The sequence below is a fragment of the Poecilia mexicana genome, unplaced genomic scaffold (assembly GCF_051168715.1).
Source record: "Poecilia mexicana isolate PSO_F unplaced genomic scaffold, ASM5116871v1 scaffold_20, whole genome shotgun sequence".
NCBI classification, from domain to species: Eukaryota; Metazoa; Chordata; class Actinopteri; order Cyprinodontiformes; family Poeciliidae; genus Poecilia; species Poecilia mexicana.
Genome location: NW_028263389.1, coordinates 6,789,202 through 6,804,292, shown reverse-complemented (window position 1 = coordinate 6,804,292; position 15,091 = coordinate 6,789,202). Strand labels below are relative to the sequence as shown.

At 37.7% G+C, this 15,091-nt stretch overlaps 1 protein-coding gene across 1 annotated transcript; it reads left to right on the top strand.

Annotated features, from left to right (window-relative positions):
- The first annotated feature begins 5,171 nt into the window (after positions 1 to 5,171).
- Positions 5,172 to 14,865, top strand: LOC148153339 (cell adhesion molecule 4-like). The gene is made up of 6 exons (XM_088001591.1): positions 5,172 to 5,899; positions 8,256 to 8,346; positions 8,543 to 8,920; positions 11,309 to 11,620; positions 13,068 to 13,319; positions 14,214 to 14,865. The coding sequence occupies exons 2-6, from the start codon at positions 8,274 to 8,276 to the stop codon at positions 14,519 to 14,521; spliced, it is 1,323 nt and encodes a 440-aa protein (XP_087857717.1). The 5' UTR covers positions 5,172 to 5,899; positions 8,256 to 8,273; the 3' UTR covers positions 14,522 to 14,865.
- The last annotated feature ends 226 nt before the right edge of the window (positions 14,866 to 15,091 follow it).

The following is a 15,091-nucleotide window of genomic DNA, read 5'->3' as shown; positions in this document are numbered from 1 at the left end:
GACTTTGCCATCTCGTCAATATCCTAAGAGCTCTGTTATTCTGGGTACATTTCATCATGTAATTTCATTGTGATAATGAAGAACTATTGCATCAGTTCAAATTGTGTTTTATAACATAGAATATTCTATGTTATAAAATCAGTTAAGATTTTCCTCTTCAAAAGTAGTAATAAATGTAAGATAACAGTATTTAAAGAAAAGATGTTTTCCATTCACGGAAAACTGAGCATTTTCTCTTGTTGAAGGTACACCGGGACTCTGGATTTATGTTATAATAGGGATCTTGGGAATAGGAGCTCTTAGCAGTACACCCTTCATTATTACCAAGTAAGACACTTTTGTATGAGTTGGTACAATTCAGCTGTAGAGCTCCTGGTCTTGGTTACAGTTTGGTGTTTGACGGTTACTTTCAATCTCTCCTGTTTTTTTGTTTGTTTGTGTTTTCAGATGGCTCAAAACCGCCTCATCTAGTCAAGCTCATTAGTTGTGCTTGTGTGTAACACTAAAAATAAAATGTTACAACCCACTTCAACCCTGTCGGTGTTATAAAAACATCATGCAGTGACCAATTGTGAAACAAGCAATAAACATTACATTTTGTCAAAATGCAATAATCAAAATCAATAATACAAGCCAATTATATTGGATCCTTTTACTGTTATTCAAAGAGAACTTTAAACAGGTGGAATTTTTTACTCTTGATTTAAAGCAACTCAGTGCTTCAGCTTCTTTGTAGTACTATGGAAGTTTGTTGTAGATTTGTGGTGCATAGAAGCTGAATACTTCCTATCTGTGTTTGTTTTTGGGGATACAAAGCAGGTTAGCAGAAAAAAACCTGAGCAGTCTGGAAAGTTGATGCAACAACAGCTGGTGTTTGGTGTATTCTGGAGCTATGTTGTTGAGTGATCTATAAACTGAAAAGTATTTTTAAAGTCTACTCCCTGAGCTACAGAGAGCGACTTTAGAAATTGGTTGATTTGTTCTATTTTCCTAGTTTTAGTAAGCAGCTGTGTTCTGGATTGGCTGCAGCTGTGATTTTTTTAGTCAGACATGTGAAGACACTGTTGTGGTCATCATCGGAACTAAAGATAAACACATAGATTTTCGCTATGTATTTCTTTGACATTAGTCCTATAATCCCTGAAATGTTCTTCAGGTGATAGGAAGCCAACTTTGTAATTGTCTTTGTGTCTCCAAAGGTTCAGGTCGGAGCCCATCACTACTCCCAGATTTCGGGCCTGATCACTAGATTTTTTGATTGTGTTCTCACTTTGCTTTAACTTAAGGAGGTAAAGGGTTTATATTTTTTTGTGTCTACTTTGGCGCTCTTTAGTCTTTGCTCTCACAGTCGTTCTGGACTGCCACCTTGTATCCACTCCGATCTGCTGAAATGACAAAATATCCTCGAAGGAGAATAGAGGGGCGGGTCAATGAGGACTCACAGATTTCATTGGATTAGCCCAATGTCCTTCAAGTAAATCAGCCAGTGTTCAACATGCATAGGTCAGTGCCTACACAGGTTCTTCTGTCCATTCATATCTACACGTTTTTGAATATTAAATGTGCCTTTCAGCAGACAGCACATTATGTGGAGTTATTTGATCTAAATCATTCTTTAAACAACATGATGCTAACATTAAAATTAAATGGTGACTTCCTCTTTCTTGTCAGACTCAACTTATCAGTAACAAGATTTAATTTCAAATTATAGCTGTGAAATTTGACTAAATTAGCTTGTGTTCTTCAAATTAATTTTTATTTATATAAAGTAATTTTCTCCTGACATTTATTGTTATCTTCTTTTATGTTCTACTGACAGTTAGTAGTTACCATAGCAACCAGTAACAGTAGGCTAGTCCCCTTTTGCCATCTTTAACTCTGGTATGTTTTAAGATCAGCTCTGTGCTTTTTTTTACAAGTACTATATTTTTAGGCAAATTTAATAACATACAGTGTTTCATGTTTTGCCATGGTTTGTATATATTTTTGCTGTTTTCATAATTAATATTACATATTTTAGGTATCTTTAACTTTATAACTGTTAACTGACGTCAACTGCTCTGTAGTTTGTTTTTGGTTATTTATTGTATTGTTATTTAATGTATAGGGGCTGGACTGATGTTAACCACCAGCTTGACCTTCTCTCTTGTTAAGTATGCTTCAATTTTTGATACAAAGTATTTCGCTCCACTGAGCACAGCGGTGGTTGATTAGTTGATTTTAAGCTCCTGCTCTGCTAGTTATGTTTTGTGGATTTTTGTTGTTGTTCTTTAATAAAGTTATGAACGTTTTGATAAGGAGAGGAGGACGTGCTGGTTTCAGCCTCCTGGCGGCATTCAGTTTGTCACCTATCGCCGAGATCAACTCAAAACCTTCCGCGATCGACGTGTTGCCCCGCTGCTCAACTCACAGCTGCACAGTGAACCCACATTTTTAAAGTGTACTCCCTGAGCTCGAGGGAGCCAGAGTAAGCTGGGTTGACTTGTTCTATCTTCCTGATTTTAGAGAAGCAGTGTTTTGGATCGGCTGCAGCTGTGATTTTTTTTTTTTTTTTTTTTTAGGCAGACATGTGAAGACACTGTTGCGGTAATCACCACGACTAAAAATAAACTCAGGTTTCATTACATACATTAAGGATGTCTGCTTGCTGTTCTCATTCGTACAAGGTTTAATAAAGTGCTGTTTGAGTGAGTCTCACCAAGCTCGGCTGGGTAAGTAAAAGTGCCAGTACATTAAGTTAAACTCCTTTTTCTTCATTACATTTTTCCATTATCCGTTGTCGTCTATGAACAGGGTCTCTTTGATTTTTTTTTTTTTTTGGGGGGGGGGGGTGCGAGGGGGGGGGGGATATTGACGTTAGGAGGGTCCATGCAACCTAGAGTCTTCCTAATCTCAAACCCTGTTTACAGTTAAAGGAAGGAGAACATCTGGCCTTCGATTTCCCAGAAACATCACCAGGAGATCCAACACGGACCCACTTTTTCCAGAGACGGTGAGAAAATCCTCAAACAGCATTTCTCAAGCATGTGATGTAAAGTTTTAAATTGACAAAAATAGAAAATACAAATTTGTGACCTACATACAGACATATTAGCAATTATAGTAAAACTCCTTTCCTGATTTCTCAAAATCTAATCCTTCCAATATCTCTCTCACTTTTCCCTCCAAATATCCTGACCTATGAGGGTTGGCAGTCGTGGTGGACCCTGATTGTGACACATTCACTTTTTCCCTGACCAACACCCACCTGACAATGCCTCCTCTGTGGGACAAACCGCTTCTAGTCCTTCACTAATATCAGCCCCACATCAACAGCCACCGACAGCTGGCAACAAACCTGAGACTACGTCTGACGCACCACCAGCACCTCTGGCCTCTCTGGTCCTCGGACGTCAGAGTCGAGCTCCAGTCCTAAGGCTGTTTCCACACCTGAGAGTCCGGTAGATTCGGTTCGAATGGGGACCAAAATTGTGTAACCTGGTTGTCCTGCTCTTTTGCTGTAATTACACAAAATGTTTTTTTTTTTTTTTTTTTTGGTAATTTGTGTGGTTTCTTACCTGACTGAAACACCTCTACAAAACTCTGTCATTGTTTTAACTGTGTTACTTTAAGATCGGAAGCCCCTCCTTTTTATTTCTTCTTCTGTGGTATTGTATTTAAATTGTTTGCGCCCCTTAGAAATGTTGTCATATCTAAGGGGCTTTTGTCATGTTGTACTGCGGGAGAGGTGTGTGCTGTTTATGTTTCTTCTAAATTCATAAAGTTTATTTATAGATTTATTAAGGTAATTTCTGTTATGTACTTTTGTTTTGTGTAGGACTTGTAGCGGGCAGCCTATAACGCGGTTGTTTTCTGTTTGTTGTTCTCGTCAGTTCTCGACAAAATAAATCGAGGAATCATTCTTTTTAAACACAAACCGTGTCATGGCCTGATCACTCAACGAAACCAGCACAACGCAGAGAGGATCCGGTTACAATTGGAACATTTGTAATTGTTTTTTGCAGACGATTCTCAATGTTTTTTTTCTAATCTTTTCAAAGTGTCTCTCTGTTTAATGAATGCAAATTGCTTAAAAATGAAACATAACCACACTGACATGAAAAGTTACCCGTTTGTGTCCAACTCTTCGAGATACTTGATGAAACTGACATAAGAAGTGAGCAGACTCTCCACATTAGGTTAAGAAATACAGAAGTTGTAAGAACCAATTTTTTGTTCTCCCCAAAATAAAGTCAAGAGGCTGTAAAAGTTAACCTTCACTTTCTTTGAAAAATTAAAGACCATCGTTTCTGCCTACCGTGCTTTGCAAGTAGCCAAAAACATTTATTCCTGTTGTATTTATGTGAAAGATCAACACAAACTGGTAAGTAACTGTTAAGTGGAAAGAAAATGGTACTTGGTGTTCTAAACAGGGCTGTGATTATTAAGTTGCTCCTTCAAGTTCTGCATAAGCCTGCTAGACAATCATTCATTGATATCAGGCTCTTTGAAGCAGGGGACTAAATTAACCATGCATTTGTAAAGCTGGTGTCTTTCATGGACACGAGGCAAGCATGTGTGTCAAAAACTACTAGTTGGTCCATAAGTAAAAATTATTTACAAGTGCAAATAATTTTGTTTTCAGTTATCTTAGAGGAGCACATTAATTCATTAAGCTGAATTTTGAACGGCTCCTGAGTTAATATAAAATGTTAAAACCTAATCAGTTAAAAAACAAAGTCACATTTATTTAACAAAATATGACTAAAGGATTGCAGACGTCCGATTTAGCACATGTATCAGTGATAGTTGGCTCAGCTGGGCTCCAGTAAATAAATGTTGGAAATAGATGAAAAACGTATTTTTCTGACATACTTTGACCAAGTATGTCAGATAATTACTAAACTCTAGCCACAATTGCTATGTTGTGACAAGAATCTACACCATAGGTTGAACTATGGCGACATTTTATTCAACAATTTAAAATCCTTTTTGTCCCTCTCATTGTTTGTAGTACTTTCATTTAGTGGGTTTATTGTATCTGCAATAGAGAGCAGAGGTAAAAGTCAAAAAACACACCTAACCACAGACAGCCAAAACATTACTGAGCACATCTTTTGGTCAGATTTGTCTAAAAAAAAACAACATTTCAAAGGCTTTTATTGTGAAATCCATGATGTTTACGCCAAAAATCTGTTTTGCTGGTCCAAGCTGGGGAAAATTGACAGAGGACAGTCTGTTTTTGCCCTGTTATTCTATATTTCAAAATTTGGCACATTTTTTTTTAGAACGGCTCCTTCCATTGTCACTGCCTTCAACAAGTACAAACTTGTTGAAAAATACCAAAGTATCATCTGAGAAATTGCAGTAAAGCAGTCTGTTCTTGGGAAATCTCAAATGTTCAACCAAAGTGTTATGAAGGAGTGGAGAGATAAGAACTGAGATTTGTGCAAAATACTCAGAAAAAGCTGACAGGGCAAACTGAAAAGGTGAATTATACTTATCAGCTCCGACAGAAGCTCACAACGACAGAAGCTGCTCCATATTTAAGTGATAGATGTCCTGATAAGGTGAGCGACACCATCACGGCACCAAAGAAGATCGAGGCTCTGAGCTTGTCTGGAAATCTCATGTAGCTTTAACTCAAAGGATATAAATCTTTACAGCAACAGAACTACCAATGGAGTTTGGATGAAAAATAACTTGCACTTTCACTTTGATCCAAATGTAGTTATGTTCAACAGCAGTGAGTCGGTTAACAAATATCCACTGAAGATCACTGGAAACCTGAGAGAGAAAAACTGCACCGCTCTGTTTTCTGATTTAAACACAAGTTATACAGGCAAATATTTCTTCAGAGTTGAAAACGGACCTTGCAGAGCGACAGCTTGTGCTGATCCTATTCAAGTAAATGTTATAGGTAAGAGGTTTTATTTACGTCTGTGACATTATTGTTCAGAATATTTGTTTGTTCCTAACCAGACGCTTTACAGCGCATTACAAACCTTTGGTTGAAATGACGCGTTAAATTCAAGTCTCCATTACAGACCAGAGAAAACTAAAGATAATGCAACGTTGTGTTAATCCATTTGAGGAGCCGGCAGTTTATCTTGAGGAAATAAATGACGATGCAGAAGTTAATTAGACTGTAACATGTGCAGTCCGCAGCTCAACCACTGCGGACGTGGCTCCGCCGCTGCGAAGAATTAGAAACCGCTGGAAGTAACTCATCCAGCAGATTTAACAAATGGAGTCTTCTGGGTTCACGTTACCCAGGAAAGCGGCGTTCTGGAGGAGCTGCAGATGTAACATCTGTCCGTTTTGGAGAAGCGAAACCAACCAACCAAAAAAAAAAAAAAAAAAAAAAAAAATTAAATAAATAAATCCTGGTAAAAGTGCTCACCGGACTGCGCAGGGTAAAACACTCAGAGTTCAGTTGATCTGTTTGGATCAGACAGATCCAACTGACTGATGAATTAGCGCAGATTTTTCTGCAGATGGAGACCAGGAGGAAGTGCGTTCAGACCCCAGCAGGTGAAGTGATGCTAATTTAAGTGAAGTCACTTAATTTAATTTATTAAAAGTTATTGGGGCCTCAGTCAGTGGTTTTTGTCACTACGAGAAAATGTAGATACATTTATCTGCTTAATTTGTGATGGGATCTGGATTCACGGTGAATATTAACTAAACCACATAAAATGCAGCTAAATAGCCGATGTTAATATGATTGTAATTTCACAGATAAAAATAGTACATGACCGATTTTTTTATGTTGTCGGTCAAGATAACGGATAACAAAAAACGTCTAGGGCGACCTGCCGCCCTGACATCAACTCACACACATCTTCATTCAGTCTTACTTGTAAATCGATTTTTCTTTTCTTGGACGTTTTGATGTTAGCTTGTCGATGTTTTATTCGCTGGGTAAACCAATGAGCAGCTTGAGGTGACTCTGCACATAAAATGACATGGAGGGCCACATGTGGCCCGCATGCCCCAAGTTTGACACATGTGGCTAGAGGCTACACAGGTTCTTCTGTCCATTCATATCTACACGTTTTTGAATATTAATTGTGCCTTTCAGCAGAGAGCACATTATGTGGAGTTATTTGATCTAAATCATTCTTTAAACAACATAATGATAACATTAAAATTAAGTGGTGACTTCCTCTTTCTTGTCAGACTCAACTTATCAGTAACAAGATTTAATTTCAAATTATAGCTGTGAAATTTGACTAAATTAGCTTGTGTTCTTCAAATTAATTTTTATTTATATAAAGTAATTTTCTCCTGACATTTATTGTTATCTTCTTTTATGTTCTACTGACAGTTAGTAGTTACCATAGCAACCAGTAACAGTAGGCTAGTCCCCTTTTGCCATCTTTAACTCTGGTATGTATTAAGATCAGCTCTGTGCTTTTTTTTTTTACAAGTACTATATTTTTAGACAAATTTAATGACATAGAGTGTTTAATGTTTGCCATGGTTTGTATATATTTTTGCTGTTTTCATAATTAATATTACATATTTTAGGTATCTTTAACTTTACAACTGTTAACTGACGTCAACTGCTCTGTAGTTTGTTGTATTTTTATTTAATGAATAGGGGCTGGACTGATGTTAACCACCAGCTTGACCTTCTCTCTTGTTAAGTATGCTTCAATTTTTGATACAAAGTATTTCAGTTGTCAGTTGTGTTAGCCTTTAAATATTAAAATGTGTGTATTCTCCATCTAGTAAAATCGCATATTGACATTTATAATAAAGAAGTAGATGTTTTATGTAAATTGATTTTAAATATCACAATACAATCACAGCCAGCCCGTCCCTTTTTACTCTCAGTAACTTTGTGGCACAAACTGCTGGTCTGATGCTAACCACCAACTTTTACTCTTTATGTGATAAACACAGCCAGCTTGACTGTATGTTGTGAAGTCAACCTAATGGACCTAAGACGAACAGAGAAATGTTACATATCCATCACATTTACTTTGAAACTCAGAAGGTGGTGGTCTGACCTGCTGTTGATCAACTAAAATACATTCAGTTTTTCAATCTAAACTGGTTCTAATTTAGCTGCAGCTCTTTTTGGTAGGTCTATGTTGATTTGATTTATGTTTATGTATGTTTTCTGACTTTAATTATAATGCAGAATCATTTTTAATGACCTGAAATAATCAAAATATTTTTCAAAATGTTTCATTTCTGCCTTTTAATCATGTAAGCTTTGATTTTATCAAGAGACTGCTTTAAAAAAATGTTAATCTCATCATTAGGTTGTTCCAGTCAGGGAGATGAAGAAGCTCTGTCACCTGTCTAACAACATCCTGATAGTCAGCATTTCACTGATTGTCCTCTGTCATCCAGGTGAGTTTGTTTGTTCACTCCCTTTTATTTGGAGACGTCACATAAATCACTTCTAGTCTGAAATATTTAATTCCAACATGGTTCAAAGGCTCCACATGTAACATGAAGATGAATCGGAGTTCAGCATCATGTTACATGGTGGATGTCACAGGCTGATTTTTCTCTATGTTATTTTCATAATTTATCTGTTTTACAGGAGCTTTTCAAGATTGCTATAGTGGAAAACATCGTTTGGTTTTAATGGTTGCTCCTGAGATGACAGTTCTGAGTGGATCTTGTGTGGAGATCGAATGTAAAGTTTATCAACGAGATGGTTACTCGTACGAACCCAATTACGTAGTCTTGATGAAACATAAGCCCGTACATAGTGTGGGATCAAGTTACGTGATTTTTAACAGCAGTGGGTCAATTAACACCCATCAAGTGGAAATGACTGGAAATTTGAGAAGAGGAAACTGCAGCATTCGGATTCCTGATTTAACAGAAGATCATGACGACAATTACTTCTTCAGAATAGAGTTCACGAACATTAAAGCAACATTTTGTGACAGTCCTATAAAGTTAACAGTTATAGGTAAGTTTCTTATTTCTATGTAATATACACTCACCACCCACTTTATTAGGTACGCCTTCTAGTACTGGCTTGGGAAGCCTTTTGCGTTCAGAACTGTCTTAATCCTTTGTAGCATAGGTACATAAGGTACTGGAAACATTCCCCAGAGAGTGTGGTCCATGTTGACAGTATAGCAGTGGTTCCCAAACTTTTTCTCCTGGGCCCCCCCAGTGGCTTCCAAACATTTTCTGGGCCCCCCCTATGGCTTACAAATAGCTGTCTGGTTGAACGACGTGTGTGTATGCGTGTGTGTGTGTGTGTGTAGGTGTGTGTGTGTGTGTGTGTGTGTGTGTGTGTGTGTGTGTGTGTGTGTGTGTGTGTAGGTGTGTGCACATGCGTGTGTGTGTGTGTGTTGGGGTTGGGGGGGGGGGGTAGGATTCTTAGAGATCTCCCTGTCTCTAACTTTTTGGAGGGGCAAAATGAATGTACATAGCTGAATACAGACAACAACATCGGTAGCCTACAGGTTACTTGTTAAACTTAAGGTGATGTATTATTAACTAGTCATCTTTTAGCTAACTTTACCTGCATCCAACAGCTTTACTCAACAGTCGATTAGTTTGGGGGAAAAACTGTGAAAAGTTCTATAGAAAAAGACAGGACAAAAACAGAGCAAGCTGGGCAGGGAGGGAGCAGAGGTTAAAAGTGTCTACCTTCATCGAGAGCAAGAGAGAAAAGGCCAGGAAAATCTCCTCCACACCATTACACCACCACCAACAGCCCGAACCGTTGATACAAGGAAAGATAGATCCGTGCTGTCATGATGTTAATGACAAATTCTGACCGTACCATCTGAATGTTGCAGCAGAAATTGAGACTCATCAGACCAGGTGGATTTTTTCCAATCTTCTGTTGTCCAATTTTGGTGAGCCTGTGTGAATTGTAGCCTCAATTTCCTGTTCTTACCTGTCAGGAGTGGGACACAGTATGATTTTCTGCTGCTGTAACGCAGCCGCCTCAAGGTTCGATGTGTGTTCAGAGAAGCTCTCCAGCATACCTCAGTTGTACCAAGGGGTTGTTTGAGTTACTGTAGCCGTTCTATCAGCTCGAACCTGTCTGGCCATTCTCCTCTGACCTCTGGCATCAACAAGGCATTTGCCCCCACAGAACTGCCGCTCACTGGATATTTTCTCTTTTTCGGAGCATTCTCTGTAAACCCTAGAGATGGTTGTGCATGAAAATCCTGGTAGATCAGCAGTTTCTGAAACACTCAGTCCAGCCCGTCTGGCACCAACAACCATGCCACGTTCTAAGTCACTTAAATCACCTTTCTTCCCCATTCTGATATTCGCTTTGAACTGCAGCAGATCGACTTGGCCATGTCTACATGGCTAAATGCATTGAGTTGCTGCCATGTGATTGGCTGATTGGAGTTTTGTATTAATGAGCAGTTGAACAAGTGTACCTAATAAAGTGACCAGCAAGTGTATTTAGCTGTAGTTACATTTGCAAATGATGAATTTGCAAATGTAACCAGAATTAATCAGAAACCAATGTTGCATGTGCAGTCTGATTAGAAAAGGTCAGCAAAATAAAATAGTAGATATAAACAAATTGTAAATCAGATATAGATATGCACCAAAAGACTGTTGACAAATGCTGTAAGCAGACAAATATGATGCATAAACTGAATCTAAACTGAGCTAAAGAATGACATATTTACTGCAATATTATCAGCTCTACCAGCAACAAAATTATTTGGGTTTACAAAACCTAAAACCAAGCCCTAAGCATAATGACAAAGTTAGTATTGAAGCCAATAGCACATAAAGATGCTTCTCCTCAACCGGACAGATTTAGTCCTAAGCCAAGCGTACTTTCTCCATAGTGCAATATTCGATATCTTTCTAATCATACTTGCATATAAAGAATATGAACGTTAGTCTTCTTACCTGGTAAAAAGTGTTCACCTCAAATCTGCGGTTACACTGAGGGCTGACAGTCATTATGATTGACGGCTGATGTCCAGCACCGCCGTGTCTTTCCTCACTACAAGTTATAAGATAAAATGACAAGTTTGCTTTGCATCCTTGCCTGTTTGTGCAGCCGACCACACAGCATCCTATGACCATTTTTAAAGCTAAGTCAACTAACGAGAAGTAATATAAGGTTACAGATGTCTGTTTTTAGACTAACTTTTATATAGCACATTGGTTGTTTTGACGTCTGTCATGGCGGAGTTTGCGTCAGTCTGTCACAGGTAAAGGGTCAATAAAGGCAATGTTTCATGAAATTAAAAGCTTGTTGATGAGAAAAATGGTGTTGTAGTTGTAGGTTTAATGCCCAAGTACTCAAGACTGTACTTTGTGTCATGTTTCTTTTAATGACATGTCTGGTTTTAAACCACAGATTCTCCTTGGATTCCCACCATTGAAATTCATCGAGTTGATCCCGATGACATGAGGGAGCATCAGACTGCTTATATAACGTGCATAGCTGAGAATCGATGTGCACCCCAACAAGTTGAACAGACCTGGAATATCAAACTCCTTGGCAGTATTATTTTCAAAGAATATGATGGAAGCTTTCAAGCTCACATACGCAACGATAACTTCACTCTGTCAGACAAACATGATGGATTCAACATCAGCTGTTCTGCCAGATATCCTGTGAAAGGAGGATTCAAACAGGCAGTTGGAATAATGACTCTCAATGTGTCGTGTAAGTGATCCTATCAGCACCACATAGTTCATGTTTATTCCATTTACTTGATCAACTCACAATAAAACAGGTTGTGATATTTAAACCTAGGCAACACAACCAACATCTAGCTGGGTGTACATCTTACATAATCATAGACGGCAGGCCTACAGTATGAGTGGGGAGATCATCTTTGTCAGACACTACTTATAAATGCCATGATTGTCATCTGTATTCTCATCTATTAGAGATGGGTCGGTTGCGAGTTTTTCGATTCTTGGAGTCGGCTCTTTTAGGTGTATGATTGGAGCCGACTCCTCACTTAGAGGCGTTCTTAGTTATAAGGGAAGGCTACAAAGACAGCAGATTATTGAGTAGTACTCCACAGGAGATGTAGAGACAGAGCGAGAAAGAGAGGGAGAGACAGCCATCTCCCGACCTTTTCCCTTTGGCTGCTTCACTCTCACACTTTAAGTGGCTCCACTAAGTGGAGTCCACTCGGCTCACCGTGTGACTTTATTTCGATTCGCACGGCAGCCTCGTGCCAATCACGTGTGAAGACATGGGAACATAACATTATATGAAAACAGAGAGGGGGACAGAGATGAGAGTCAATCCCCTCAGTCAATAGACAGCGGTGAGGATGAGAGTGTGTCGCAAAATCCCATAAATATAGCTGATACCTATAAGCAAAGCAGGATCTGGCTGAAGATTAAAAATATTATGTAATAATACATTATTGTTATGGGTCTGTTCAATAAATTTGTTTACCACATTTTTTTTATTGAAAGTTTGATTAAATTATCATGCAGAAGTTAGAATGTCTGTTTTCATGACAGAACAAATATATAAAATTAAGGAAGTGTAAGGCTTCTTATACCAGGAACACTGAATGCAAAATGCTTTGTCATATAAAACATTTCTGTTTGCCAAGTTATATGACTATGTGGAGCTGTTGGTGATGATAACTTAAGAGACGTTTGGGAGTCGAAAGAGCCGGCTCGTCTTTGTAAGCTCTCTCTGAAAATGCTAAGCTATGTCTTTGCAACTAATTTACATGAATTAATTCAGGATTGAACTATGAACTTTGAAAAATTGTGTAATTTCAATGCCCTTTTTTCCATGCAAAATATTCTCTGTTAAAGTAGAAAACAAAACTTTTTGAGTTATTAAAATAACTATTACAGGTCAATTTAATGACATCTATTTAGGCTTGTTTTGAATGTTTCATGGTAATTTAAAAAATTACAGAATTTTGAGATTTTGAGTCACAATTTTTCACAAGTTCTAATGTAAACTGAAGGAAAAACATGCTATACAATATTTCAGATTTTAATGTACTGCTACAGCCTTAATGTCTAACCTACATGATACTGATGTTGATTAAAAGCTCTTTGAATGTTCTTTCAAGTAAATGTCTTAGTAACCTACCCTTATAAAGTAAATATGTGTGTCTCATTTTCCTCAGATGCTCCAAAAGACACTTCAGCATCCTTCAGTCCATCAGGTTTGCTGTCACCAGGTAGCAGGGTGGAGCTGAGCTGCTCCAGCAGAGCCAAACCTCCACCCAGATTCACCTGGTTCAGGAACACCGAACGTGGAAAAGTTAAAGTATCTGAGAAGCAGATTTTCAATGCTACTGAGCCAGGAGAGTATTACTGTGAGGTCACAAATGAGCTTGGTAGTGTGAAATCGAAAAGCATCTGTCCTGGCCTCATTGGTAATACATGTTGTTTTTTAAAAACATAATTTCATTTCTATTAAAAAAAAATAGAAATATATATATATATATATATATATATATATATATATATATATATATATATATATATATGATAATTAAAAAATTACAGAATTTGGAGATTTACTGGTTAGATTGATTACAGCTGTGTCTTAGGAAGGCCACATTAAAAGACCAGTTTAAAATGTGCTCTTTGCTTCATTCTGGGGTCTGAGAACCAGTCAGTATCTGGTGTGACCACCATTTCACTCTCACAGTGCAACACATCTCCTTCACATAGAGTTGATCAGGTTGTTGCTTTTGGAGTGATTGGAGTCCATTCCTTTAAAAAAGTGGGCTGATATTCAATGGCTGATCAAAGCCGATGGATATTTTCAGGAACTGGAACATGCTGTTGTATGCGCTGATCCAGAGCATCCCAACCATGTTCAATGGGTGGCATGTTTGGTGAGTATGCTGGCCATGCACAACCTGGTATGTTAAAAGAGTGAGTGATAAACCAGGACATTTCAGAGTGGTGTTTTATTGTGGCCTGCCCGTGGCACTCCTGTGCAGTAATTATTCTGTGTAATTGGGATCTTGATGCGCCACAGGCAGGAGGGATTATGTATTAAAAAGAAAATGTTCACTACCACAGATTAATGAACAATGTTAGAGAGAAATGTTTATATTGAAAATGTTTTATTTTGGTTCAGCTCATGAAAAATGGGAGCAAAAACAGAAATGCTGTGTTTATATTTTTCTTTAGTAAATATACATATTCCCAATGCATTTATTAAACACAACAATCATGTTGTGTTTAATAAATGCACATGGTTTATGTGACACCCACATAAAACATAAACTAAATGTGTGTCTAATGTGAAATTTCAGATGCTTCTCTGACTCCCAGCATTAATGTTCCCTCTGACCTGAAGGAGCATCAGTCTGTCACTGTAACCTGCTCAGCTTTCACTCCCTGTCCACACTCACCTCCTGAACTCACCTGGACTCTCCAACAAGACTCTCTCAATCAAACAGAGAAAAACACAGAAAGAACCTTTACAACTAAAATCCAGGAGAACATCACTCTGTCAGACACACATGATGGATACAACATCAGATGCTCTGCCAGATATCCTGTGATTGGAGGAAACAAGACAGCAGAGACAGAAGTGACTCTCAGTGTTTCATGTAAGTGATCCTGTCAGCAGGTCATGGTTCAGCTGTTTGTGATCAATAAAGTTCATGTGTCTCATTTTCCTCAGATGCTCCAAAAGACACCTCAGCATCCTTCAGTCCATCAGGTTTGGTGTCAGCAGGTAGCTGGGTGGAGCTGAGCTGCTCCAGCAGAGCCAAACCTCCACCCAGATTCACCTGGTTCAAGAACACCAGACGTGGAGAAGTTAAAGTATCTGAGAAGCAGATTTTCAATGCTACTGAGCCAGGAGAGTATTACTGTGAGGCCACAAATGAGCTTGGTAGTGAGAAATCAAAAAGCATCTGTCCTGGCCTCATTGGTAATACATGTTTTTTAAAAACTTAATTTCATTTCTATTAAAAAAAATAAATAAATAAAAAAAAAATTTATATATATATATATATATATATATATATATATATATATATATATATATATATATATATATATATATATATATATATATATATATATATATATATATATATATATATATATATATATATATACACATATATATATATGATAATGAATATGGTAATAAAAAAATTACAGAATTTGGAGATTTACT